Raw genomic sequence first — 27,232 nt, 5'->3', positions numbered from 1 at the left:
TGTGTAAGAAATTTTTTCATTTCATCCAGTTGCAGAGTTAGCCATGAAACTACACTGTAGATAATGTTGAACTGAGGAAGAGGACACGTTTCAAGTGTAAAAGCGAATGGAATGATTTTCTACAGGACCTAAAGCAAGTGTTCCTGCAGACGGTTAAACATGGGAGAACAAAACCAATGAGATCCCAAATCAGCAGCTACATGTCTCTCAAACGTCATCACGGAAGGAGCTCTGGCAACAAAATCCCATTCTGATCATACTTGAGGATACCAGAAAAGTTAAGTGGCCTGCATTTCTCCCCCATTAGAATCCTCTTCTTGCACAGTTCCTCACCACCTTCATCTTCTTCCTCTTCCGATTCTCCTCTGAACCACCTACTCAACTTCTTATCGCCCAAGTTTCCCACCTTCAACTTTCTCCAGCTGCTTAGATTTCTGGAGATGACACTCGGCAAGTTTTCGCCATCACCAGAACGATACACCTTTGCTGATCTCTTTTTACCGAAGAAACCAGACAAGATCGTACCCACCCTTTTTGGAAGAAGCAGCTTTTTAGCCTTATCCAATTTCTCTCTCATGCTGCCGCCATTATCATCTTCTTCTTCGTCCCCTCCTTGGCTATGACTCCTCTGGTCTGTCTTGATCAACAATTTGGGAACCTTGAATCTGATATTTTGCTGTGATGTAGTGATGCTCGAGAAGTACGAACGTGGAGATCTTGGTGGGAACTTGGATTCAGTCGGTGCTTCTTGTATCATCTTCCTCTCCATTTGCTTCTCTGATTGATTGTCCCTTGAGCGGTAAAAAATCTTGCAGTTAAAAGTAGAATGCATGCAAGCTTGAAGAGAAGAAAGAATGGTTAGAAAGAAGTGGAGGAGAAAGATAAGAGGGGGGAGGGGGGAGACGTGGGTTGAGTTGATGAGTTCCCTGCTTGTGTGGGATTTTGATGCTTTCCAATCATAATTATAATTAATTATTCTGCTTAAAAGTTTAATTAGTGGATAATTAGATCAACGTAATTAAATTAGAAAGAGAAATTAAATTTTGTTAATCACCGTCAGATATCAGATTACTCTTCCTAATTTCATCCAAATTTAGATAATACATGATTATAGGCATATCTCATGCAAGTCAATTACTTAGTAAAAATATATTGCATGGGCGGCACTACTCCTATTTATATGTCGACATTAAAATAAAAATAATTTACAGATCAAACATTTATTTATTAAATTAATTAATTAATTAATTAATTAAGCGAGATTTAAATTTTATAACAATTTAATATAATTATTTATTTATAAAAACAAAATGTATTTTTATTTTTTGAATTATTTAATATTTTTATTTATTTATATAAGAAATAGTTGGGCTTCGAACTACGGAGAAGGAAAGCGGTAGACAATTGGGCCAAGGAATTACGGGTCGGTTCAAATTTCCACTAAATTGAACCCGAAAGTATTTATAGAATCATGCCGGATCATCACAGGGGGGGGACTAAAACCCTAGGTTCTTGTTATCTTCCACAACACAACTGAGTCTGAGAGAAGAGCGGCCATTGCTAACTCCTCAGGTAAACTCTCCATATCCGTCTCTCTGATATACGGCTTAGCTCACATGTAGATGTTCCCCGTATACGTAACGCAAGGAAGAGTTTTTCTGAATCTTCGTAAATTTTCTTCTGCGATTATTGTTGTCCGTTAATATGCTTTTCTGCTTCAATTCCCGCGATTTCTCACGAATCGATCTGCGCTTTCATTTCTGATCCACAATTGGGGCTTGTAATGGAAATAAAACAAAATCGAGTGAATCGTATAGTACTCGGTTCGGAGGAGCTAAATTTGAGTTTTTGAAGCTGTTCGGTAATGCCTGCTAGAAGATCTGCCTGGGGTTAACATTTTTTCCATTGAATTTTTTGGTTTTCTATTTTGAGGATAATTTTTTTTTTTTAACTGCCCGGGGATGGATTTTATGGGAAAAGAGAAAAAAAATTATATCTTGAAATAGTACGGATTACGGTGAGATTGTTATTATTCTGGGAAAATTAAGATTCCTCTTTTTTTGTAATGGAGTACGATGCGTTTCATTTTACTTTTCTTGTTGGGTAATTTTGAAGCTTATGAGCATTTTTTGAATTCTGATGTGAATTGACATGGTTCATATGGCCTTCTAGATTGTTCTGATTCGGTTTTGGTTTTCTTTTCATGATCATTAGTTTCTGATTGCATTTTCTTTATTTGAACCAGGCTGATAACTTCCAACTGAAATATGGCAACTTTTGCCAAGCCAGAGAATGCTCTAAAGCGAGCAGAAGGTTTGTCGAATTTGATATCTCTTGCTTTGCATTAATCCTTTTGGACAGGAGAGCTTCTTGGGAATGCTCTAAGTAGCCTTTGGACAGGCTTTTACAACTTCACTATTACATTTGATCTTAATTGGGAATGGTGCCATACATACATTTTGTATGGCCTTGAATTGTCTGGACTGAATTTTTCCGATGTCTGGTGGCATTGCTAATTTTACCCATAAAACTGTTGCATGATGAAATGATGTATTTCTAATCTCAAAAAAGGTGTTGCTGGCTCCTACAAAATTTAGGTAAACCAATGCAATCAAGTGATACATAGTTCTATGTGGAAATACCAAATAATCCTGCTTGTGCTAGATCGATATAGGAAAATTGTCTTTAACACGATAAAGAGAAAGTTAGATGGCAGAAAAATTTTTAATGAAGCACAGAAACATGCGAATGATGAAAATTGAAATAAACAAGTTCAAAAGTACAGAATGGAATCAACTTTGTCTCGGGTATCATTTTTGATGTACTTGATATAAAAGAATAGAAACTCAGTCACTAGAAAAAATAGTATATGAAATCAAATGCTAAAGTAAGAGGAGGAAAAGGAAAGAAAAGAACAGGTCTAACAACAAGCGACTTCCAATTATTTGGACTTTGCTTGAATGTGTTCAATGAAATTGAGGATTAGTACAGCTACTATCATTTTGTTTTTTTTTTTTTTCAGAATCATTTTGTAAGTTATTCAATTTTTAAGTTTTGGGAGTACTATTTTTCCCCATTTTCCTCACCTCTCTCCCCCTACAGAATAGTTCTATAGATGTGTTAATTTGTGTTTCTTACTAAGTTTTTGACATCAGAAATGCGAAACATTGGCTATTGCATGTGGTGCTGTCTGAACTTAATTGTTCTTCATGTGTTTTATATTGCTTTATTGCTTTTCTGATGTTTTTGAAACTTTATAACTTGTCATAGCTTGCAGATTCCCATCATAGATTTTTCTGGTAACAAATGTTGATGTCTAATGCCATGAGCTTCCTGTGCATATTTAAAATGACCTTTTATGTATCTCATGGATGCAGAGTTGATCAATGTTGGCCAAAAACAAGATGCACTTCAAGCACTTCATGATCTGATTACTTCCAAGAGATATCGAGCTTGGCAAAAGACGCTTGAAAGGATAATGTTTAAATATGTTGAGCTTTGTGTTGACATGAGGAGGGGTAGGTTTGCAAAGGATGGCCTGATTCAGTATCGTATTGTTTGTCAACAAGTGAATGTTAGTTCATTGGAGGAGGTGATCAAGCATTTTATGCATCTTTCAACTGAGAAAGCAGAGCAAGCTCGTAGTCAGGCACAAGCCCTGGAAGAAGCCCTTGATGTTGATGATCTTGAAGCAGATAAAAGGCCAGAAGATCTTATGCTAAGTTATGTCAGTGGAGAAAAGGGAAAAGAGAGATCTGATCGTGAACTTGTCACACCTTGGTTCAAGTTTTTGTGGGAGACATATAGAACAGTGCTTGAAATATTACGTAACAACTCTAAGTTGGAGGCATTGTATGCGGTAGTTCCTACTTGAAACAATACTTATTATTAGTTTCTTGCAATTAAAAAAATGGAAAACTTGAATATTTTGTTTGTAGGGCGAGCGTGCATATTTTATGTCTTTTATGTCATACTGAAACATTGCTGATTGTGCAAAATGTACTTGGACTGCTAATCTTGTGCTTTTCATTATAGGAATCTAACTCTCATTACTCCATGAAAGATGAAATTGTGCTAAGCTTTAGATATCATGTGTAGATGACAGCACACCGGGCCTTCCAGTTTTGTAAGCAGTACAAACGGACAACAGAGTTCCGGAGGCTCTGTGAGATAATCAGAAACCATCTAGCAAATCTTAACAAGTACAGAGATCAGAGAGATCGCCCTGATTTAACAGCCCCAGAGAGTTTGCAACTTTATCTTGATACAAGATTTGAGCAGCTGAAAGTTGCTACTGAGCTTGAGCTCTGGCAGGTATCTGATATTTACTTCTTTTAAATTGCTTAATTTATTTTATATTTGGTGTATTTATTTAGCAATTTGTGGTTAATTGTTATTTGTCTTGCTGCATGCACAGGAAGCTTTCCGTTCCATTGAAGACATTCATGGCTTAATGTGCATGGTTAAGAAAACCCCAAAGCCATCCTTGATGGTGGTCTATTATGCCAAGCTTACTGAGATTTTCTGGATTTCATCTAGCCATCTTTACCATTCGTATGCATGGTTCAAGCTTTTCACACTTCAGAAGAGCTTCAATAAGAACTTAAGCCAGAAAGACTTGCAGTTAATTGCATCATCAGTTGTATTGGCTGCTTTATCTGTTGTCCCATTTGATCATCCCCGTGGAGCATCTCATCTTGAAATTGAAAATGGGAAAGAGCATAATTTGAGGATGGCTAATCTTATAGGATTCAGTCTTGATCCTAAACTGGAGAATAGAGAAGTGGTAGTAAATCGTACTTTACCTGCTTTTCTTTCATGTCATTTTATAATGCTTTATCATTTAGAGTTTGCTGACTATTTTGCACTCTTTCCCAGCTTTCAAGAGCATCCCTTCTAGGAGAACTGGTAAGTTCGAAGTTTATTAACTATATATACTTAGATTGGGAATTTCGGCTATTTTGTTTCTTCTATAGCATGTCTCTCGTGTATTCTGCAAAGTTATAACCTCCAAAAGCCAGTGTTTGAAATAATAAAGTTTACGTTGAATCTGCAAGTAATGGGTTTATTCATTGTGCAGTTCTGATTTTATGTAAAGTTATAATGAGTTTTTAAGCTAAAAAGATATTACCTTTGTCCCTGCCCCTGATTTATTCACCATTAGTAAGTTCTGTTATGAACTTCTCGTTTATGTTATATTTCTTGCATCTGGATCATTATATACTGTACAGGCCCAGGGCATGTTTGTATAATTTTTTTCTCCTTCATTTAACAATTGTTGTAGAGTTCAAATTTCTATGCTTTGGTTTTAGTTTCTGAATTGTTGAAAATTTTAAAAGCCATTCAGATTTTTGTGGCCCACTGTTTACATAACTATTGAAGTTATCTGATGTGAGTTTCTTTCCTATCAGGTCTCCAAAGGTGTAATGAGCTGTGTGACTCAGGAAGTTAAAGATCTTTACAATCTTCTGGAGAATGAGTTTCTTCCTCTGGATCTTGCATCGAAAATACAGCCATTGTTGAGCAAAATCTCAAAACTTGGGGGCAAGCTTTCTTCAGCTTCATCTGTACCAGAAGTGCAACTTTCCCAGTACGTCCCTGCTTTGGAAAAGCTTGCTACTCTGAGACTGCTTCAGCAGGTTATTTCCTTTCTGTTTTTTTCTGGTTGCTCTTGTTCCTTTATTTGGCCATTGTTGCATCTTATTTATATTTCTGTTTGCATTCTCTTTTTATGCTTTTTCAGGTGTCTCATGTATATCAGACGATGAAAATTGAGAGTTTATCTCAGATGGTTCCCTTTTTTGATTTTTCTCATGTGGAAAAGATATCAGTTGAGGCAGTGAAACATAATTTTATAGCTATGAAGATTGATCATATGAACGGTGTTGTACTGTTTGCTAGTTTGGTAAGCCGGCATTCTTGCTTGGAGATCCTTGTTTCTCACGTTAATTATTAAAGTACTGATTGTCTTTAGTGATACTCATCCTACTGAATCATTCAGGGTCTTGAATCTGATGGGCTGCGGGATCACATGGCTGTTCTGGCTGAATCTTTAAATAAAGCAAGGGCTATGATATATCCTCCTGTTAAGAAGGCATCAAAACTAGGTGAATTGTTGCCAAATCTAGGGGATATTGTGGATAGGGAACACAAGAGGCTTCTTGCTCGCAAATCAATCATTGAGAAAAGGAAGGAAGAACAAGAGCGTCAATTATTGGAAATGGTATTCCTAATCAATATTTGTTTTTCCAACAGTATGTGACATAATTGTTATCTGTGTTGGTAGCATGGCAATTAATAAGTTTCTAATTAAAAGAGTTATCTGTGTTGGTAGCATGGCAATTAATAAGTTTCTAATTAAAAGAGTATTTTCCTGGAAATGTGTTTCTCAAGGAACGTGAGGAGGAATCAAGGAGGCTTAAGCTCCAGAAGATAACTGAAGAGGCAGAGCAGAAGAGGCTAGCTGCCGAATACGAGCAACGTAGGAATCAAAGGATTCTCCAGGAAATAGAAGCACGAGAGCTTGAAGAAGCACAGGCACTACTTGAGGAAACTGAGAAGCGCCTTAAAAAGGGAGGAAAGAAGAAACCAATTTTGGATGGAGTAAGTTAGAACTTTGTATCACATGGTTTCAGTTCTCTCCACGTTGCAGGGTGATTGACATTTTGGCAATTCTATTTTTGTCTAGGAAAAGGTAACAAAGAAGAGTCTGATGGAGAGGGCCTTGAGTGAGCAACTGAAGGAAAGACAAGAAATGGAGAAGAAGCTACAAAAGCTTGCTAAAACGTTGGATTATTTGGAAAGGGCAAAAAGAGAGGAAGCAGCTCCCTTGATTGAAGCTTCTTATCAGCGAAGGCTGGTGGAAGAGCAGGTCCTTCATGAACGTGAGCAACAGGTAGAACTTGGACTCCTTGTTCCTCCGTGATAGACTTAGTAGCATTTGGTACTATTTTTATGTTTCCAGAACATTTTTGTCGTCCATGGCATGTTTGGATTGCTCTCTCGTTGCTCCTAGTTTCTATTTATACAGTTGTGGTGTTCCTATTGTTTTACATTGTTTCTTCTGTTGATTTACTGATGTAAAGTGTGAATTATTCTTTTATTTATATTCTGCAGCAAGAGGTTGAGCTGAGCAGACAGTGCCATGATGGAGACTTGAGGGAGAAGAACAGACTGGCACGCATGGTGGATAACAAGGTTAGTACCAGATTGGTTCGTGCATTATAAGACAGTTTCTGCCAACATGAATTGTTTTGTTACTAGATAACTAGGTCTTGAAACTTCATTTTTTGGCCTGTAGTGTTTGCTAGTTGGTATTGAAGTTATGTTGACAGCAGAACTCTTGTGAGGTTTGTCTATCATATGTTATGCTGATCCTTTTTTTTCCAACAGTTTGTATTCCAAGAAAGAGTAATGAGCCGTCGGAAATCCGAGTTTGACCGACGAAGAGCAGAGAGGGAGGAAAGAATAAACCAAATCATTCAGGCTAGGAAACAGGAGAGGGAGCTTAAGAGGAAGAAAATATTCTATGTGAGATCTGAAGAGGAGAGACTGAGAAAGCTGCATGAAGAGGAGGAAGCCCGCAAACGCGAAGGTATTTGCTTTTCATTTTCAAGCAAAAGATAGGTTTTATTATTAGGCAGCTTAACTTCTTTTGAGGATTCTTCGAAGTGATCATTTCTGTACTATAAAAAATTGCTAACCGTGATGAATTGACATTTTTTGAATCATTCAGAGGCTGAGAGACGTCGGAAGGAAGAAGCTGAGCGCAAAGCCAAGTTGGATGAGATTGCTGAAAAGCAGAAGCAGAGAGAGTGGGAATTGGAAGAGAAAGAGAGGCTGAGAAGGGAAACCTTGCTCAGGCCAGCTGAGGTGCCGTCCAGGGCTTCTGAAGTTCCCACTCGTCCAGCAGAGGCTGTCACTCCAACTCCAGCTGCGGCAGCTGCAGCCCCAGCATCAGCTGCTGTACCAGCCCCTGGAAGGTATGTGCCTAGGTTTCGCCGGGGGGATAAAAGTGAATCCTCTGGCCAGGCACCACCACCTCAAGACTCTGATCGGTGGAGTGGCAGCAGCACCAACAAGCCCCCGTCTTCTACTGAAGACCGATGGGGCGGCAGAGGACCTCCCCCTGAAACTGATCGTTGGAGCGGCAGAGGACCTCCCCCTGAAACTGATCGTTGGAGCGGCAGCAGAAGCAGGGCCCCACCTGCGGAAGGTGATCGGTGGGGTAGCGGTCGATCAGATGACCGTCCTGCTAGTGACAAATGGCGGGGTTCCTCCTTTGGTAGGTCCACTGCATCTAGGGTCCCACAACGCTGAGTGATGACCAGGCTACAAGTGTTGGTGAGATGATGCTTGTTGGAAGGGGGTTAATTTTGACATGAAATATCTTGGACGAACTGAACTACCTTAGTGGGTTTTTTTTTTTTTTTTTTTTTTTGAGTAAAACCTCGTATTTGTCCCATAACTTTTAAGGAATAATTGTTCTTGTTATTGACTGGAACCTGGTTGGGTTTGGTTCTTTTGTTTTTAAATTTATTTTTACCATTGCAGTGTATTGAGATGGCAAGCCTGAGGAACTCTTACTGTAATCTGTTAGTACTTCAGACTTGCACGAGTTATTTATTCGGTTGCTACAAGCGTGGACTTCTTTATATATATATATATACACACACACACACACGTCAAATTTAGAATTTAATTTTTCAAATTCAGAATTTTAGAGGTTCTCACAAAAAATGTGAGATAAGAAAAGTCATATCCCTTTTTCTTCAGGAGATGGTTATATAAATTTTTAGGATTTATATAAAATAAATTATAACTTTCTTAATAAATTTCTGGCTTCAAAGGTATAAAAATAACATAATGAGCATTGTACGAAAAGTTATTATGAAATTCTAAAAATCAGATAACGAAAAATAAATATGTAGATTGTTGGAACGAACATCACAGATCGTGTGCAGCCCAATTTGAGAAGACCAGTGTATCTGTGATGGAGCCCATGTCTGATCTAATCAATGGGTTCGCCCATTCAGTCTCTCAAAACCCTTCTTCTTCCTCCCTCTCTCTCTCTCTCTCTCTCTCGCCATCTGGTTTCCGCCATACACGTTCGCTTTACAGTTTTATTAGGTCCAGTCCAGGCGCCGAAAATGAGTTCACTTGCTCCGAGATTGGTAAATTTGCTTAGAGTATCTACTCCGATATCTTCTTCCTCTCATCTAGGTACCTCTCTCGCTATATAAATGTCTTTGTTAGTTACTGATATTTGTATGGATACGTGAATACGTGGTGTGTGGGTACAGTCACAGCATCATATTTCTTTACTTATTTATAAACCGCGACTTTCTTTTATCTTTTGTTAATAGGTTTACTATGCTTGGTAGTGAAATATCGATTGTCCTGTGTTGCTTTCATTTTACATGCGATCAAATTGACGACTTGATTTTAGTTTAGAAATGATTGTTTTCATGGCTTACGTAGTGCTGGTTGAAACTGGTTTAATTTTTTCCTGAGAAGGATTTTCTCGAACAGTTAATAGAAATAATGAAATTGAGTTAAAAAAGATGTTGCATGGTTTTAGATGAAATCAGAATGGGCCTTTGGGACTTAATTTAAAGGAATTTTGCGCCAGCTACGAGTGTGCAGAGAAGCTCAAACTCGTGGTTCTCGACCGAGACATTTGATGTTGGCGATAGGGATGAGAACAAAACTGAAGTCGAAGAAGATTTTGATGATCTTCTTGGCAAGCCCGAGACACAAGCGCACGGCGTTGATCCAAAAAGGGGTTGGGCTTTTCGTGGCGTGCATAAGGTATTTGATGTTAGTTATGGCTTCAACATAGTCATGGTGCATTTAAGCTAGTTAGTGTTACATGCAGCAAGTGTTAAGAACTGCAGGCCCTGGATTACTAAAGATTTTGTACCATGGATTTTGTAATCTTGGTATTATCCTGTTCGGTTTGAGAATTCCCAACTTTTAAAGCATAGGAATTCCTTTATGCTATAAGTCTTGTTTTGTTTATGAGAATCTTGGTTTAGAGAAAAAGAAGTGATGATTTTGTGTCAGCTCTTTTCATGAGTCTCTAGAAACTAAAAATTGCTGTTCTTGCTAATACATTATCGAGTGTGATTTAGATAAGCATATGTCAAAAAAATGTCTTGTAAGGCCTTTCATATGAAGATTGCACTTTTCTAGTCTTTTTCAAAAGAAACTTGCATTTTTTTGTTCATGTTCTAGAATTTTGGTTTCTTGATTTATATAATTTAGTGTTTTTTATTTTGACTGAAGAACTTACCCACTCCTTGATACGGATTTGCACAGGCAATTATTTGTGGAAGAGTTGGGCAATCCCCTGTTCAGAAGATATTGAGGAATGGACGAACAGTCACGATCTTTACAGTCGGAACCGGAGGCATGTTTGATCAGAGAATTGTAGGAGCAAATAACTTGCCAAAACCTGCTCAGTGGCATCGAATTGCCGTGCATAATGAAGCACTCGGTGCATATGCTGTTCGACAGCTTAGCAAAAAGTATTGACCTTCATCTTTTATATAACTGTGCTCAAATAGTTTATCTTCCATCCCTCCTTCCACCAACCAAAAGAAGGTTATCTGCATATTGCTTGCCTCTAATCCATTGATCCTTTTTGTAGTTCTTCTGTTTATGTTGAAGGTGACATTGAAACAAGAGTATACAATGACACGATCAATGGTGATGTGAAAAGCGTGCCAGAAATATGTGTCCGTCATCAAGGTGCCCATCCTTATTTTATAACTGGCTTTCCTCCCATTAATATTCTTATTTCTTATAATTTCTTTATGAAACTTCTGAAGTGAACTAAAGCAACTTGAGGGTCAAAATGTGTTTTAAGAACTACTTTATCTGCGACTAATAGCTTAGTCTGTCTGGAAGTATCCCATGTTTTTATGATATTCCTAGTAACTTTTGAAATACTACACAACTATGAAATGAGTGTTATATATCCAATTAAACTTAATTCTGATTCAGGAGAGCAAGGAAAGGGTGCTTCTTGATTATATATGAGATATTTATTAGAATACCTGCACATCTGCTGCTAAAGTAACTGCTCTGTGAATTACCTGCTGCAGGCAAGATTCGCCTAATAAAATCTGGAGAAAGCATCAGCAGCATTTCTTTTGATTCTCTAAGTAAGTCTTCTTCTATTAGCAAAATTTGAAAATGATGGCATGCGTTGCAGTCTCTAGTTCCATGTTTGTGGAAACTGTGTCTGAGAAATGATATATTTCTACTAGAAAATATCTATACCTTCCAGTTTTTTTATTTGTAACTGTAAATCTAATTATCGATGTGCCCTTTTTTCACTGGCAGGAGAAGGATTGCTTTAGCTTGAAGTTAATGATCTAAAGAAATCAAGTTTCTGGAGAGCAAAAGTAGACATCCAAGTGTTAGCTTTGTATTACTGTAACCAGGACGAAACAAAAAGCTCCATTCTCAATGCAATCTATTTTTTTCCTGCTCACCTTTCTGTTATTTGTCCCCTGAGTATCATTCTCTGTCTTTTTTAATTTTTGTTTTCTCTTCTTTTACATGTTTAAATTCTTAGGTAACTGTTTAACTCTGAAGCTTCATTCGCTAAATTGATTTGCAGAAATGCGATTGCTGGGTGTGCCTATGCTGGTGATAAATTCATTATAGAATATTGTGGGACTTAAGAAAAAAAGTGGGGTGTTTTTCAATTACATGAACCAAAGTTGATCATTTTAACATACATGGACTGTCATAAGCTTTTAGATGATTCTTCGTTGCAATAGAGGTTAGTAAAATTACATACTAGCACCAATATATTGGAAAACCAGTGGCTATCCTACGAAAAGTAGGTATATTATATATGAATTACTAATCAATAAGGGTTTTCTTTCTGTCTCTGCTTGAAGAAGATAGTCTTTTTTCTAAAGACTTTTAACTCAATGGAGAGAAATTGTAAGGACTGTGTAGGAAAATTATAGGTCCGGTCTTATTGAACTAATATTCTCAAATTTCAGATATGAAGCATTTGGATGCTTTTTGCTGGTTTTGCATAATATTCTTTTGATATTAATTAGTATTTTGATTTACCTTGCAATGGATTTCATATTACATATATCCCATATTTTCAGACTGAAGTTGCACAGTTTTTTTTCCTTTCATAGTTGTAGCTGGTCCTATAGCATAACTCTTACTGTACTGAAGTTTTTTAAGTTAATTTAAAATTGTGATAGTGATTATTTGAACTGGTGCTTAAGCAGAAGCTTATAAAACAGTCTTGTCTTATTTTGACTTTGTCTTTTAATGGTATTGGTGGCTGCTTCAGGAGATTTGATATTAGTTGGCCTGAGTGGTTTGAGCAGGGTTTGGTTGGCTGATAGTATATTCCACTTCTCTGTCCTCAGATCATCATAATTTTATAATAAGATATCCTTATTAGCAACTGAGATTTATTTGATATGGCTTGTATCAGATTGGTACTTTTGTGAACTTCTATAACTCTCAGGTTCCCTTTTTTAGTTAGTTCTTATAATAATATTGATATACAAAATTAGAATATGAATTTTTTTATGTTAATGATTCCTTCACCTCTCCCCCAGTAAATTATTTTTATGCTAGGATTTCATTTCCTAAATTAGAACCTTAGAATCAAGGAATACACTGGATGATGGTATCTTAGACATACAGGACCAGGAAGTGATTGTATTTGGAAATTAAAGAGATAAATAGAAAAACACCAAGATGATTTTTAAATAACATTTACTACTGTTTACCAGGTTGACAGATGTATGTAGTATGTTAGTTCTGTCATTTTTGGTTGACCAAAGAGGTAAGTCCAAATATAGATACTAATGGTGAGAAATAAAATAGAAAAAGAACAGGCTTGATAGAATAATTGATTCCAGGAGTTGTATTATATTATATTTTAGGAAATGAATGTCCACTTTAGGAAAAAGATTAGGCACTGAGAATCTCTCAAGAGGACAGTTGTCACTTATACTCCTTAATATTTCTAAACTAGGACAGTGGGATCAGTTGTAATGGCTGATATCATTTCATCAAATAACCCCATAACAGTCTGCCTTGAGTTTTCAGTGGCTGTTTTTTGCTATTAAAAATTGATTTTAAAATTTTTTATAACTTAAGTAAGCCATGGATGGAGGTGGAACAAAAACATTTATAGTACATCTATTACAACACAGTATAGGAGGAAATCCTATGTGTCTGGCCATTGGTTGGATGATAATCCACCAGAGGAGACTCCACTTTGGTTGGATATTGTGTATAAATACACACTACTTACTTACAGTTTCACATTGTCTCCTTAAAAATGAAAGCCATTCTGATAGTTTCTGTGTTCATTATAATATGCAATGTATCAGCCCTAGATGCTTGCCCTAAATGTGGGAAAACTCTAGTTCCATACCCACTGAGCACAGATGAAAACTGTGGAAACCCTAGTTACAAAGTTTATTGCAACAACAACATTCTTCAGTTCTTGTCTGCTGATGGATTTTTCTATGACATCCTCACCATTGACCCTGATGCTTTTTCTCTTGTCATAAGTCCACCTCTTTTGCAGAAAAACTCTTGCTACTCTGCTGATCTCTCTTCAGGAGGGTTTAAGCTTGATGAAAACTTACCCTTCAACATATCTTCTCGTAACACTGTCATGTTGTTTAACTGCTCTACTAGCATCCTCTTGTCGCCACTGAATTGTTCCACAAACAGCATTTGCAGAGACTTCGAGAGATCGGAGATGGGAAGTGGATGCACAGACACCCTTTGCTGTCATTACAAGAAAGATGCATCCATGACGGCTCATAGAATCAGAATCAGGCTTGGAGGTTGCACCTCCTATACTTGCATCGTAGATGCAAAGCCCGGCGATCCTATTGAGTCATGGAACTATGGCATTGAATTGCAGTGGTCGCCTCCCTTTTCTTCTCGGAGGCAATGATCATGACTTTCAAAAATACTCTTCTTATTACCTTTCCAGGGGGGGAAACCGGATGATCCTTCATAACTTGATTGATTTATGCATTTCAGTAAATAACCGAAACACGAGTTGCAATCAAGAATGGAGAACTATGAGCATCAAACAGACCCTCTCACTTCACTTTCTGCGTCTTTTTCACTTAATGCTTTATGTTTCAACTTTACTGTTTGCTTGCTATGTCTATAGTTGCTATGCTCTTGTCTTATCATCACTTAATAAAATCCAAATATTCAAAGTGCTTCTATGATGTGGTTACTATATCTATCATCCAAGATGTAGATTTCATTATTCAAGAGCAAGAAACTGGTAATCTCGTTTCAAAGAAGCTTACACAAATATAAGAAGGTATCATCGTTAGATCCAAACTTGGATCGTTTAATGGACTGTGTGGGCTTCAAACTTAAATGGGTTTTTTTTGGCTGCTTGGTTTCTGTTGTTAATTTAATAATTTTGCACCTTATCTTGCAATAACTAAATAGATACATAATGTATAAATATATATATATATATATGTATCACCTGATCAATAAATATATAAACTGATTCTTAAAAAGAAATTGTAGAATTTCTCCACGCACCAACCAAAACCAGAAAAGATGCAGGAAGTAGGCATGAAGATGTTAAAACACTTTCTCCATTTCTTCTGAATTGGTGTTTTTCTTTTACCAATCTTCTTATGTAATAACAGATGAAGAAAAGGACAAACCAGAAATCACAAAGAAAAAGAAAATCAGACAGACATATAACAAACCAAAAACCATGAAGGTGGGATTCCTATGAATCATGATCACCACCGCAGAAACACAGGGCAACTGAAATTATTGCCCTTTGATGAGTGAAAACTCTCTCTCTCTCTCTCTCTCTCTCTCTCTCTCTCTCTCTCTCTCTCCTTTTTACTCTACAAATCTGAAAATAAATATACAAAAGTGAACAAGAATCCCTCAACTCAACCACACTATTCAGTACTTTCCATGTCCAGTCTTCCGCCTTCCATCGGCTGCAACAGCCTGTCTTCCAGGCTTCTGGATATGTGAACCAATACCATTTGGTAATTTCCTTGTTGGTGCAGGAATTAGTGATGGGATTAAGCTCCTACAAGCCAACATATTATGTTTGTCAAGAAATTTGATTCAACCATTTGGTAGCAATACAAGTATTTGATGCTACATATGTAAAATTTCGAGGAGAAAGTAAAACAGATAACGAATTATCAGAATAGTCACCTAGTCTCCGTTGCCTTTGCTATCTTGGGTTGCGTTTTCTTTGCTTTCGAAGTCAAGCTGGGAATGTTGGTAGCTCTAGTTTCACTTAGTTGAAGATTTAATTGCCATGGCAGGTCTGTTTCTGAGCAATCACTAGTTGCAGCATCATCAGACTCATCTGTAGTGGCAGCTTCATACCGAATCCTTTGTACCTCAAATTCTTGGTTGTCTTTACTGATTACAGGCAGTTTACTCAAAGTTTGCTCTGGATATACTTTCGTTGGTTCGCAGATATAACTTTTATATAACTTTTGAGGGAGCTGTCTGTTTTCGGCTTCCCAATTTCCTGCTTGGTTTTCATCTTTACTTACTTCATTATCCTTATTCAACATTACTTTATCGATCCAATCACCACTACATTCTCTCTCATCTTCTTTTGTCTCTGCTATTGAGGGACTGCTAGCAGGTGGCCAGGGAGGTGAATTCATTAGCTCATGGAGATCAAGGCTGTGTCTTCTCGAGTTACCATGAACCTGCAAAGCCAGCAAGATAATGTGAGATCTTTCTTCAACCTTCCGTATCTTGTTCAACTTTGGAGAGATACTGCCAACCAACCAAATGGACTAATGATGAACTTTCATTCAAAGATCTCAAGCATCCAGCTGTTTCAACAACTTATCATTTTTGTTTCCTTAAGGACATGTTTCTACCTCATGCTATCAATAATACCATGATGAACTTGTATACAGCCTGAAGTAGGATTGGGTTTTCTCTAAGTTTTAATTTTATGGAATAAGAATAAGAACAAAATATAAATGAAATAATAACGAAAACAACGTGCTAAGCCCAAGCGAATTCCATATTTAACTCAATAGAATATATATATAGATATATTACTGTAAAATTTGTTCAATCATGCATCCAATGTGGAAATTATAACTAAATTCAGTATATCAAATAATGAAGATGTAGTGATGGAAGAATAAAAATATAAAAAACCAAACGCAGTATGAATAAAAATGTGATTTCAGCTATAGTTTTTAACATGAGGCACTTCCCATAATGCTTCTCTAGAAAATCTCTAGTGGCTTGGGTAAACATTAAAAGATCATCTATAATTTTCTCTGAGCAATTCATCTTACTATGGTAAAACTGGCCTACCATTTATTACACATTACACAGTAAAACATACCTCCATGCTACTTGAATCTTCTGTCTGCTGCGTATGATTGGAAAAACCTCCCAGGCCCTGCCATTTAGGTTGTGTAGGCAAAAACCCAAGCGACTTCCTTCGAGATTTATCTGGGGTCCTGGCTCGAGGAATCGGTTGTTGCTCCATCTCTCCTCCTTCCTTCTTTGCCAAGGCTGCCTTAAGACTGGCAATCTGGTACCAAGATAATAGAAACAAATAAAAAAATTACTTAAAGTTTGGGCATAACACCAAACAGGATGAATCAAATAGGAAATAAGAGAAACAATAATAAGAAAATGTTTCAGAAGTTTGTTATGCAAATAAGAAAGAGGGGTAACGGCAATAGACAGCTATACAAGATAATATTCATACAATAACAAAAATATGGGTTTCCAAATGAGGAATCAGTAAAGTCATAAGTTTGAAGCACAGCTAAACCTGTTCTTTCAGCTCTTTCACCTCTGAGCTATCTTTGTTTACTCGAGCAGCACCCAGTTCAACAGTCCCAACCCGTTCAGCAAATTTAAGTGTACTGAGTGTTTCTCCAAGAGCTTCAGGCTCGGGACTGATGTGAACAAACATGAGTGTCTTGGCCTGCCCACCTGATAGTGTGTAGACCAAAACACAGTTATAGAAGAGAAGAAAAAGAGAGAGAGAGAGAGAGAGAGAGAGAGAGAGAGAGAACAAATTTGTGGGTTAGACAAAATGATTTTACCAAGTGAATCTTGAAGCAGTTGGGTGAGTTTACTATTCCTGTAGGGAACATGTGAATTTTTCTGAGCAAGGGAAGATATGACATCTCCTAAAGCGGCTAGAGACTTGTTGATATGCTGTGCCTCCTTTAATCTATCTCCAGTTGCCTCAGATTTGTCAACTCTTTCACTTCCAGCCAGGTCAACCAAATGCATAGATCCACGGAGAATGCTTCCAGATGTGAGGTCTCTTCCTTGAACATGCACTGTAAGGCAGCTGCAGATAGAAGCCATGTAGAATTTAGCAAGAAGCATAGCACAGAATATGACTTGGTCAATGTTCCCAAACAAAACAAATAAATCACCAATCTGCACCTATGGGACCGACTACTCCGGTCATTCATTGCTGTAGCACCTACTGCACGATTCCTATGCCCAAGATTCATCAAATTTATAACATCAGATGTTGATGATACAGGTACAAGGTTTGCATCTGGTACATTGATTCCACTGTGAGAACTATTACGAATTTCTAGTGTATTAAAGTGTTAAGGTAAAAAAAAAGAGCCACCAGACATTGAGAAAAAAACATAATAATACAAAGAGGAAGAGCTGGTGTTATGAAGGATATCTTTTGTTTTGGCCATCCATCACAAGGAGATCTCTGACTTGCTCATTGTAGATCTCAAGCATTTGTACAGAAATATCATAGCAAATGGTTTCTTTCCTTTGATTTGAGAGAATGAACAGGTCAGTTAGTGCCCTGTAGTTTACACCTAGGCCTTCTTCTGTAAGTTCCTTTGGTCCCGTCTGGATGGTACATGAGATAGAACAAACGTAGTTAATTGGGAAATCAAAAGGAAGCTACGAGTAAAGAACCAAAATAATAGTAGACGAATATCTAATTAGTGTAACTCTTACCATAGTGTGAGTTTTCCCTGATCCTGTTTGGCCATAAGCAAATATGCAGACATTATAACCATCAAGAACAGACCGAATTAATGGCTGCGTATCTGAGAATACCTCCACTGCAGGAAAAAGAAGTGTTGGTCAGGATTTAAATTGAAGACCGTAAAGCATGAAGGAAAAAGATGATGGAAACTTCCTAACCTTGGGTTGCAGAAGGACCAAAGACCTTGTTGAAAGTAAATGATTTCCTTCCCTCTTTTCCATATTTTGAAGGAGTGATAATTGTGATAGTTCCTTCATCTATGTTATCCACACTACTCAAATGTTTTGGTTGTGCACCCAAGAAAGGTCTTACCCTGCAGTAGATCCTTATATTTCCTAATAATATATCATCAACCACTAATTAGTAAGTAACTAATTTAGTCCGTCAGCCTCAAAAAATTAAACTAGTAATTGCACCTTTAAGGTCCTGAACTTGATTGTATAACTTGCGGTTTTCTTCAAGAACCCTCCGGTATCCTGTAGCAGCATGAGCTAAACCATGCAAGTGTTTACCTATTTTGGAAAGCCAAAAACCAGAGTAAGATTCTCATTTCTAAAAACAATAAAAAAAAGCATGTAAGGAAACAATTTACTTTAAAACAATACCTAGATTGTTGAACTCCTCCAGGTACTTCAACTGAAAAAACTGCATTCCTGCTTTTGTAGCATTTAAAGTTTCTTTCAGTTCCTACGAAGAAGTGATTCCAATTGAATATAGATCATGACAACAGGCTAAAAGGTTTAGTAATAAAAAATTGATGCTACTATAGATTACCTGAATATCTGTTTGTTGTTGTTGAACTAATATCTGATGTCTCAGAAAAGGAATTTCTGATCTTTCATCACAACCAGAATTTTGTTCTTGAACTTCTTGACATTCATCTTCTTTGATCTGTGTTGCAGCTCCTTCAACCTTAAATCATTGGATCAACGATGTCATTGAGTAGTGGTCAAGGTACACAGCATTCAAAAAAAGGCCTAATTGAGATTCTAATACTTTAACCCAAGCAAGCCTTTCTGCCTCACATTTAACATTCCAAGATAAAACCTAATCTGTACCTTAATATCCCATGAATCAATTTCTTGGAGAGCATCGATCGAATCAAGTCCTGATATATCTTTTGCATTTGCTTTCAACTGTCAAATTACATGGAGAAATAGATCATAAACTAAAGCACTGGATAAAAAAGAAAGTGTATGCATGATTCTTATATGTCAAATCAGACCATTACAGCATATTTTCATTTTGTTCTACACATTAATCATATTGACTAGAGGTGTAGCAATGGACTTTTCTCAGTTCATTTCAAAAGGTTCAACACCACTGACAGATTACGCAGCTACTCACCGCCTCACTTTGGCTTGTCAAGCGACGCTCAAACTCCTCCATTACTTTATTCAGCATAGATTCCACAATCTGTCATAAGAAGAATAATTTGTCGCTTAAGTAAACTGTATTGTAAAGACTAGTAAGAACAAATATTTAAGTTAGACAAGGAAATTGAAAAATGTATGGCCAGAATTTGATACACATGAAAAATATTCTCTGGTTTCATTACCCGTACATTTTCCCATTTCCTTGGTTTTCCGATCTTCATTAGGATCATTCATTCTAAAAGATGAACTAACATGGTCATGATTTGAATAATATTTACAAGATTATATTCTACGGGATCTGAGTCAGAATTTACCCCTTAATTAGATATCCTTACATATGAGAGATATTTATAAAAAAAAAATGTATATAAAAGCAAAGGAACACTTACAACTGGAATTTCTTCTTGCTTCTTATCTGAGAGGACTGTACGGACAAGCATATTTATGGAACGAGAACTACCCTGCTGGTTAGAATTCAAGGCAGGCTAATGGTTATTGCTTTACATATCAACATAACGAATATAATATTAGTATTAAGAATCAGTAAAGCTCACTAACTCCTTCATTGAGATCTTGGCCAAGATCACTGTTTGAGGACTGCTCGCTCGACAGGCCATCTGCAGACTTGTCACCTATTGACAAGGTCCTTGTCACATAATTCATAAACAGCTCTGGATTCTTCCGTCCAAAGTGTTTCACAGTCCCGGTAGTTGGTGGTTTCCAGTTCACGCCCAATCTCCATGAACCACTTCCACCATTTTGTTTCCACTCACTATATGATTTAAGAGCTAGAATACAGTTCTCAATCCTCGAAGATTTTCCTCCCTGAGAATGGAACAACATACAAAAATATGTATAGAAGATAAGAACAAAATGATACCTATTCTTCCTACACTTCCTTTTCCCATCAACCAGAGAACTTCAAGTTTACCTGTTCCAAATCAGAGGCTTCAAATGTTGGAAGTCCCATTTCCCCCACCGCCACGAGGAAGTTTCTCACGTTTTCGAAGTACTGGAATGCAGAAAGTGCAGCTCCATCTGGAATAACAACAGAATCGTATGGACCTTCAACTACCTGACAAGAAGTTATAGGTGTCATCTCTCTATGTTTGTGTATAACAAAATACAAGAAGAACAAGGAGAAGAAACTAAATAATACCTTCTGCACTGCTCCAGGTTGAACCTTGTTAAGGACATTACAAAGGACAATACCACTTCGCAGTCCGAGCCTGAATTCTTCCTCAGAAGGCTCAGCTGGCAAATCTTTACCCCCAACAACTCCAACCATCTTCCTGAGCCACCCGGCTGCTTCATATCTTCTTAAGGCTGCAAATCCACGATAGCATTGATCAGAAGGTTATTAGACTAAGAAATTCTCCAAGAAATATGAAGTTATTTTCCAATTTCCTTAAAATAATAAAGACTCATATTAGCAAACGATGAAAAGAATTTCTAATGCACGATCACACAATAAATGAATAGATACACAGATGATCTTGACTCAGGTTTGAAAATTCGGCATAAGCATACCTCAGATTCAAAAAACTTGCATTGACATTACTATTCCAACCACAGGATTTCTGAAACTCAATTCATTTAATTGTCTCCCCAATATTTGACTCTTAAATGAAACAGAAAGTTGTCCAATTCTATACTTCAAACCTAGAAAAAGCATATTAAATCAAAACCCTTAGCAGAAAATTGGAGGAGTACTTCAAGTGAAACATCCTCCGTCCATAAATGAACCAGAAACCAATTTGATTATCAGAAACATTCTATCCGCACAAAGAAGAAGACTAAAAAAAGTAATAATAAAAGATTGATCATACAGGCTTCGTCAGCTTTCCTAGATTGAAATCGAACATCACTCGATCGAGTCCCGTGCTGCTGAAGAACATCCTCAACAACAGACGCTACGGAGAACGGCAATGGCTGCTCTGTTTCCATCTCGTCGAAAACAACTCTCACAAGAACCAACAGATGAAAACAACTCAAACTCCGCACTCAGATTACAATACAAATCTTTCCCACTAATCCTCAGGTCCTAAAACTTTCCAAGAACCGAACCAAATTCTTCTTTCTGTACGACAAATTTCCCGAGAGACAGATAAGAAGAATGGTGTTTTCCCGAACTGGGTGTTTTCTCTTTTCTTCTTCTTCTTCTTCTCGATTATGAGATTTCAATCAAGAAGGAGAAATGGGATACAAGAGATAGATATAGAGAGAGAGGAAAACGAGCTTCACGCCCAAAAAAACCAAAAAAGAATTCTCTGTAACTTTCTATCGTTTCCTCTCTCACTATTTTTTCTGTCTTTTGAGTTTTCTCGCTAATAAGGAAGATAAGAGCAATACACCGAACCTGGCTCCGAGCCTCCCGCGCTCGGTACCTTTACGGTTTATATTTTCAGGGCTGAGAAAATACTGGCCTAATTTTAACTTCTTTGAAAAGAAAAATTAAATTATATTTGTATATATATATATATATATATATATATATATGACAGTCATATAATCAATATATATAATTATAGCAATATCCAAATTTATCAGAAATCAATAATTTGAAATAAAAATTTTACAAAAACTAAATATAATTGAAATTTTGAATAAAAAAATATTAATTTAAATAATATATTATTGATAATTAAAAATAAAAATTAATTTTAATATTAATATAAATAAAACTGATTTAATTATACATTATTAAAATAAACAGAGCCAGAGTATATTTAAACGGATCATAAGATAATTGGTAACGCCGTTAGTTAATACCGTTAATTTAAACGCACAAAATAACAGGTTATAATAATAACAGACTATGATTGCCACCACTATTCTATATAAACAAATCAAACTTTCATCGTAAACATGTGAACACCTCTCTCTTGTTTTTAATTATATATATATATATATATATATATATTTTTTTTTTCTAATATTAATTTTTATAATTACCAATTAATTTATTAAAAACAAATTTTAAATCCCACGTGGACCGGAATATATATATATATATTACAAATATATACGTAAATGTATATTGTATATATGTATGCATATACCCACACAAAGGATACCAATTTTTAATTCTTTATTTATAATAATATGAAAATGATAAAGTCAATAAAATTATAAAAAAAAATAATTTTTTACATCATAAATAAAATAGTAAATATAAAAATTATAAATAAAAATTATTTGTAAAAATAATAGTCTTTTTATTTTTATTTTATTTTTCAAAATGGGCAAATATGAAATGAGCGAAGTGAAATATTTGGTGGGTGCATTTACTTATTTACCCCCAAGAGAAAAGGTTATTGCTAAGGCAAAAGATGTAAATTCCTGAAAAGGGTGGGGACTATATAGTCTTTACACTACTTCCGTTTGTTTCCCTCCAACGTTTAAAAAATATTCGAAGAGTTGGTTCGGATCCGAACCTAACAGCTTCGGTCAAGGAAAGGAACTCGCGTAACAGAAACTGAAAATCTAAAACCAGGGGGTCCACAAAGAGATGTTCGAAGTGGGTCCCAAGAACACGAGCGCCGGCAAGCGTTGGTTTGCCGGCCCAATCACAGGCCTCGTAGAAAGTGGGCTCCACCTGGCCCACCTAGAGACCTGCCGAAACATGTTTTGATAAGCAGACACGGGGCAAGCTGACGTAATTTATTATTATAATCAATAATTAAATATGATTTCCCCTTTATTTTCCTAAAATAAAATTATGATTTAAACATATTTTTGTGTATAATTATTATTAAAAAATTAGAACTAACCTTAAGGTAGAAGCAACAAGACAAGATGTTTGCTTTTCTACCCCCAGAGAACAATTCTTAATTGTTGTTCTCGACTGTCTCTGTTTTCTCCCAGATACTATTAGAATTTCGGGTAATTTTCACACCTCAATACTTAAATCTGTTTATACCTTAACTCGACGCGAGAGAGATAATGACAATATATATATATATATATATACATTATTAATTTTAAGAAAATATGAATGGAGTGATTAAGCAAATTTGTTATTAAAAATAAAAAAAAATTTAAAAAATATAAACATAATGCTGATTTTATATATTATTAAAATAATTTTAAAAATAATTTTAATTTCTTATTTTTAAATTTATCACTTTGGAATTTCCAATAAATACAATTAATCACATGTTGAATTTAAATATTTGGCACTGAAATCTACAAACTAAGACCATACTCAATGAGTCTTCACCCCATGTTTCTGGTATGGAGCAATACATGGACCCATTTCTTTCCTTTTGACATAGTTGTCTGTAAAATGGTATTATCTCTATAATCCACTCGTGTTCATATCCTAATAATTATACATATGATATTGTTTTTATGATTATGTAAATGTAAATTTAACCATATGATAGTTTCGTAGTGAAAATTTTTTAATTTTATTTTTTGAAGATCACGTGTTCAGGTGTAAAATTTGCTATTTTGTTAGTGTATTACAGATTGATGTTAATTAGCTCGAAATGTTTGATTCGGTAGAATTAATAATTTACCTCATATTTAAATATAAAATTTGCTATTTTGTTAGTGTATTACAGACTTGTGGTAATCAGATCGGAATGTTTGATTCAGTAGAATTGGTAATTTACCTCATAGTTAAGATCACGTGTTCAAATATAAAATCTACTATTTTGTTAGTTTATTACAGACTGGTGGTGATCAGCTCGTAATGTTTGATTCGATATAATGAATAATTTACCTAATCTTTAATATCACGTGTTTAAATATAAAATTTGCTATTTTGTTAGTGTATTATAGACTGGTGGTGATCAACTCGAAATGTTTGATTCAGCAGAATTGATAAGTTACTTTATCTTTAAGATCACGTGTTCAAATATAAAATTTGCTATTTTGTTAGTTTATTACAGACTGATGGTGATCAGTTCGTAATATTTGATTCGATATAATGAATAATTTACCTAATCTTTAATATCAAGTGTTTAAATATAAAATTTGCTATTTTGTTAGTATATTATAGACTGGTGGTGATCAGCTCGTAATGTTTGATTCAGTAGAATAAATAATTTACCTGATTTTTAATATCACGTGTTCAAATATAAAATTTACTATTTTGTTAGTGTATTATAAACTGGTGGTGATCAGCTCGTAATATTTGATTCAGTAAAATTATTAATTTATCTCATTACTGTACTGATGTGAAGACATTAATATTTATCAAATATATTACGTTTTTTGAAAAAAAAAAAACTGGGAAAGACTAATTTTCTTTAAATTAATGACAAGAAGTTAAAAACTTAATCTAACATTCTTAATTAAAAACTCGATGTAATATATATATATATATATATATATAAAGACTGAATAAGAGAAATACATATAAATCTAAATTAACAATTGTTGGGAGAGATTAAACATATATAATAAGAAATAATCAAAGTATTATCTGGATGTTGCACTGGTTTTATAAGTGATGGACCAGCTGAGTTCAGAAAAATTAGGAGAAGAAATGATTTGATCCGCATGGGATTTATCAACATAATAATGAGTTGATGTACATGCAAAAAGTAGAAACCTCACCAGCATTATAAGTACATATACATATGCATATACATGCACATATATTATATGTTGTTTGTCTAATAGAATTGCTCCCCAACTTTGGAATATTATTGCCCAAAAAATCTTTTAACTTGGCTACTCATGTAAGCGGTGATCAACACGTTTAAATATTACACATTTTAAGTCCGTAGAAATTTAACGAGAATAAAAAATTATCTTTAATATATATATATATCCGAAGTTGGTAAGTACTATTTTTTTTTTCTCGCTTTTATATTTTTGTAATCTTCTTTATCATCATCATATTTCTTTGGTAAGTAATAATTAATTAAGTAATAATTAATCCAATTTGTTTAAATATTGTTTCTTAAAGTGGGAGCTTAAACAAATTAATGAATCTAATCAATGTTCTTTCAAATTTAACACTTGGCCTCCCCCCCTCCAAAAACCCTAATAAATTAAACATAGATGTAAATATATGCTAAAACTTTTATTCATACCAAATGACTTGTCAAATAAAGATAACTAGACAATGTTCCTCTTTAAGGGAGAATTAGGTTATATTCTAAGGAGTTGTAAACACCATATATACCTTTATTGCATACACATATACATATATATATATATAGATATATCTTTCATTAGTTCTTCATTATAAATTATTGTGAAGAATTGTACAAGATGGTCCCAAAAATTTAGGGTATGATGGGTTTGTTTGAACAATTTTTTGGGAACTAAGCATATGGATGTCATCAACACTACATGTCATTGAATTGGACAACTCAACTCTCTTTTCATCAATATGCCTTTGTGGGTATAAGAAAATTATAATAATAATAAGAATAATAAAGGGTTTTGTGATGAGGTGCTTCTCGATAAAAAGACGATCGTTCAAACCCTAATAATACAGTATTATACTCATTTAAATATACGAATTACTTTTTAACAATGCATGAATATAATTATCAATCACTTAATTTTTGTATAAATAAGTTAATTAAATTTTTATACGATAACTATTCTTATCATAAGAAAATTTGTCAATCCTATAAGAGATATAAGAGAGAGAAAGAGATAGAGAGAGAGAGAGTTATCATATATAATCAATGTATACGACATTAAAAACTATATGGGTACGTAGGAATCTTCGAAAATATTTATGTATATACACATATGTTTATGGCATTAACAATATATGTAGAGTACAGGTTGTAGATGTGAATAGTTAATTTGTAAGCATTTCATTATTTGAAAAGTTGTGCCATACAATCATATGGGACTATGTATATATATATATATATATATATATATATATATATAAAGGCTTTAACTTTTTAGGGTTTGTTTTTTTTTATTTTGCTATAAAACCTACCCACGTTCATCTTCTCTTGATCTTTCTCCTCTCTTTTTTCTTTTTCAAATATCCCTAAAAAGGAGAAGATAATGGGTTGCTGCCCCATGGTAGGAGTTAGCTTTTATCTTAAACTATATCGATCTCACTAGTGGACAAAAGACTTTCAAACTATACCTAATTTATAATTGTAGGACATGGACTTTCAAAGCACCAAAACTTTGACAGACAAAATTTTCCATACAAAAAAAGAAATAATTTGAAGTTAAAGATTCTAAAAAAAATGCATGCAATGCCATGTGGAGATCTTCAAGAACTGTTTTGATGGAGTTTACATGGTGAGGGACCGAGGAGATAAGATAGAAAATTATTATTATTTTACGTTATGTTATTATTACGGTACTTTGTTATTACGTAAGAATACTAATCTTGTTATATTGTTTAATAACAAGTTCTCAGTTATTTATTTTTACAAAATCTGGGTGCTTAGAAGGTATCGATGATTAAATAAATCAAGATTTTACGACGGCTACAATTTTAGAGGGACTTGAAAATGAAAATATGTGGGATCGTTTCTGTAATTGGGTAACTATCACTAAAAAATAGTTTTTATATTCGATTATTTGGTGTTTTTGATGATCTCTGGCTTATCGACCATGATTTTTGTATTTATTATCACATTCGTTGTTACTCTTTTAGTAAATGTTAGTGGCATTCATGAACATATTTTTCAATATCTACTTGTAGAAACAATATTATTTCTGGTACCACTATTCTTACTTCTGCAGCTATAAGTTTGCACTTTTTCCTGATCTGGGAAGCAACATCGATCAATCAATGGTTATACAACAAGAGTTCTTATGAACTAATTATGTATGTGTATGCATCCGTAGATTATTGTTGATTTACCCG

The 27,232-nt window shown here is 35.1% G+C and overlaps 5 protein-coding genes across 6 annotated transcripts; 3 read left to right on the top strand and 2 right to left on the bottom strand.

Annotated features, from left to right (window-relative positions):
- Nucleotides 1-2: 2 nt before the first annotated feature.
- On the bottom strand, nucleotides 3-918 carry LOC110815369 (uncharacterized). The gene has a single exon (XM_022043149.2). The coding sequence runs from the start codon at nucleotides 830-832 to the stop codon at nucleotides 218-220; it is 615 nt and encodes a 204-aa protein (XP_021898841.1). The 5' UTR covers nucleotides 833-918; the 3' UTR covers nucleotides 3-217.
- A 495-nt stretch (nucleotides 919-1,413) lies between these two features.
- Nucleotides 1,414-8,639, top strand: EIF3A (eukaryotic translation initiation factor 3A). The gene is made up of 14 exons (XM_022043087.2): nucleotides 1,414-1,572; nucleotides 2,246-2,313; nucleotides 3,378-3,859; nucleotides 4,099-4,314; nucleotides 4,418-4,786; nucleotides 4,879-4,908; nucleotides 5,412-5,639; nucleotides 5,744-5,905; nucleotides 6,002-6,223; nucleotides 6,394-6,603; nucleotides 6,689-6,895; nucleotides 7,117-7,197; nucleotides 7,393-7,594; nucleotides 7,736-8,639. Exons 2-14 carry the CDS (start codon nucleotides 2,268-2,270, stop codon nucleotides 8,317-8,319), a joined length of 3,039 nt encoding a protein of 1,012 aa, XP_021898779.1. The 5' UTR covers nucleotides 1,414-1,572; nucleotides 2,246-2,267; the 3' UTR covers nucleotides 8,320-8,639.
- A 313-nt stretch (nucleotides 8,640-8,952) lies between these two features.
- MTSSB (mitochondrially targeted single-stranded DNA binding protein) lies at nucleotides 8,953-11,500 on the top strand. Its single transcript, XM_022043175.2, has 6 exons — nucleotides 8,953-9,222; nucleotides 9,632-9,810; nucleotides 10,321-10,529; nucleotides 10,652-10,752; nucleotides 11,109-11,168; nucleotides 11,350-11,500. Exons 1-6 carry the CDS (start codon nucleotides 9,018-9,020, stop codon nucleotides 11,364-11,366), a joined length of 771 nt encoding a protein of 256 aa, XP_021898867.1. The 5' UTR covers nucleotides 8,953-9,017; the 3' UTR covers nucleotides 11,367-11,500.
- Nucleotides 11,501-11,644: 144 nt separating this feature from the next.
- Nucleotides 11,645-14,391, top strand: LOC110815407 (wall-associated receptor kinase-like 20). Its single transcript, XM_088214813.1, has one exon. It carries the CDS (start codon nucleotides 13,337-13,339, stop codon nucleotides 13,964-13,966), a length of 630 nt encoding a protein of 209 aa, XP_088070939.1. The 5' UTR covers nucleotides 11,645-13,336; the 3' UTR covers nucleotides 13,967-14,391.
- A 232-nt stretch (nucleotides 14,392-14,623) lies between these two features.
- Nucleotides 14,624-21,762, bottom strand: ATK4 (kinesin 4). Of its 2 annotated transcripts, none has more exons than XM_088214810.1 (19): nucleotides 21,249-21,762; nucleotides 20,579-20,745; nucleotides 20,351-20,494; nucleotides 19,978-20,244; nucleotides 19,809-19,883; nucleotides 19,391-19,459; nucleotides 19,102-19,179; nucleotides 18,818-18,955; nucleotides 18,649-18,730; nucleotides 18,460-18,555; nucleotides 18,202-18,378; nucleotides 18,013-18,119; nucleotides 17,723-17,901; nucleotides 17,467-17,628; nucleotides 17,115-17,368; nucleotides 16,838-17,001; nucleotides 16,400-16,591; nucleotides 15,229-15,740; nucleotides 14,624-15,097 (listed from the first exon to the last, which is right to left on the bottom strand). In XM_088214810.1, exons 1-19 carry the CDS (start codon nucleotides 21,364-21,366, stop codon nucleotides 14,965-14,967), a joined length of 3,114 nt encoding a protein of 1,037 aa, XP_088070936.1. In that variant the 5' UTR covers nucleotides 21,367-21,762; the 3' UTR covers nucleotides 14,624-14,964. The 2 variants fall into 2 exon arrangements, with proteins under 2 accessions (XP_088070936.1, XP_088070937.1); XM_088214811.1 differs by having other exon boundaries at nucleotides 19,809-19,880; nucleotides 21,249-21,761.
- Between the last annotated feature and the right edge of the window lie 5,470 nt (nucleotides 21,763-27,232).

This window comes from Carica papaya, chromosome 3, assembly GCF_054855325.1.
Source record: "Carica papaya isolate Zhongbai chromosome 3, ASM5485532v1, whole genome shotgun sequence".
Taxonomy (NCBI): domain Eukaryota; kingdom Viridiplantae; phylum Streptophyta; class Magnoliopsida; order Brassicales; family Caricaceae; genus Carica; species Carica papaya.
Note: the sequence above shows the minus strand (reverse complement) of the source record. Positions and strands in the feature narration are given on the sequence as shown.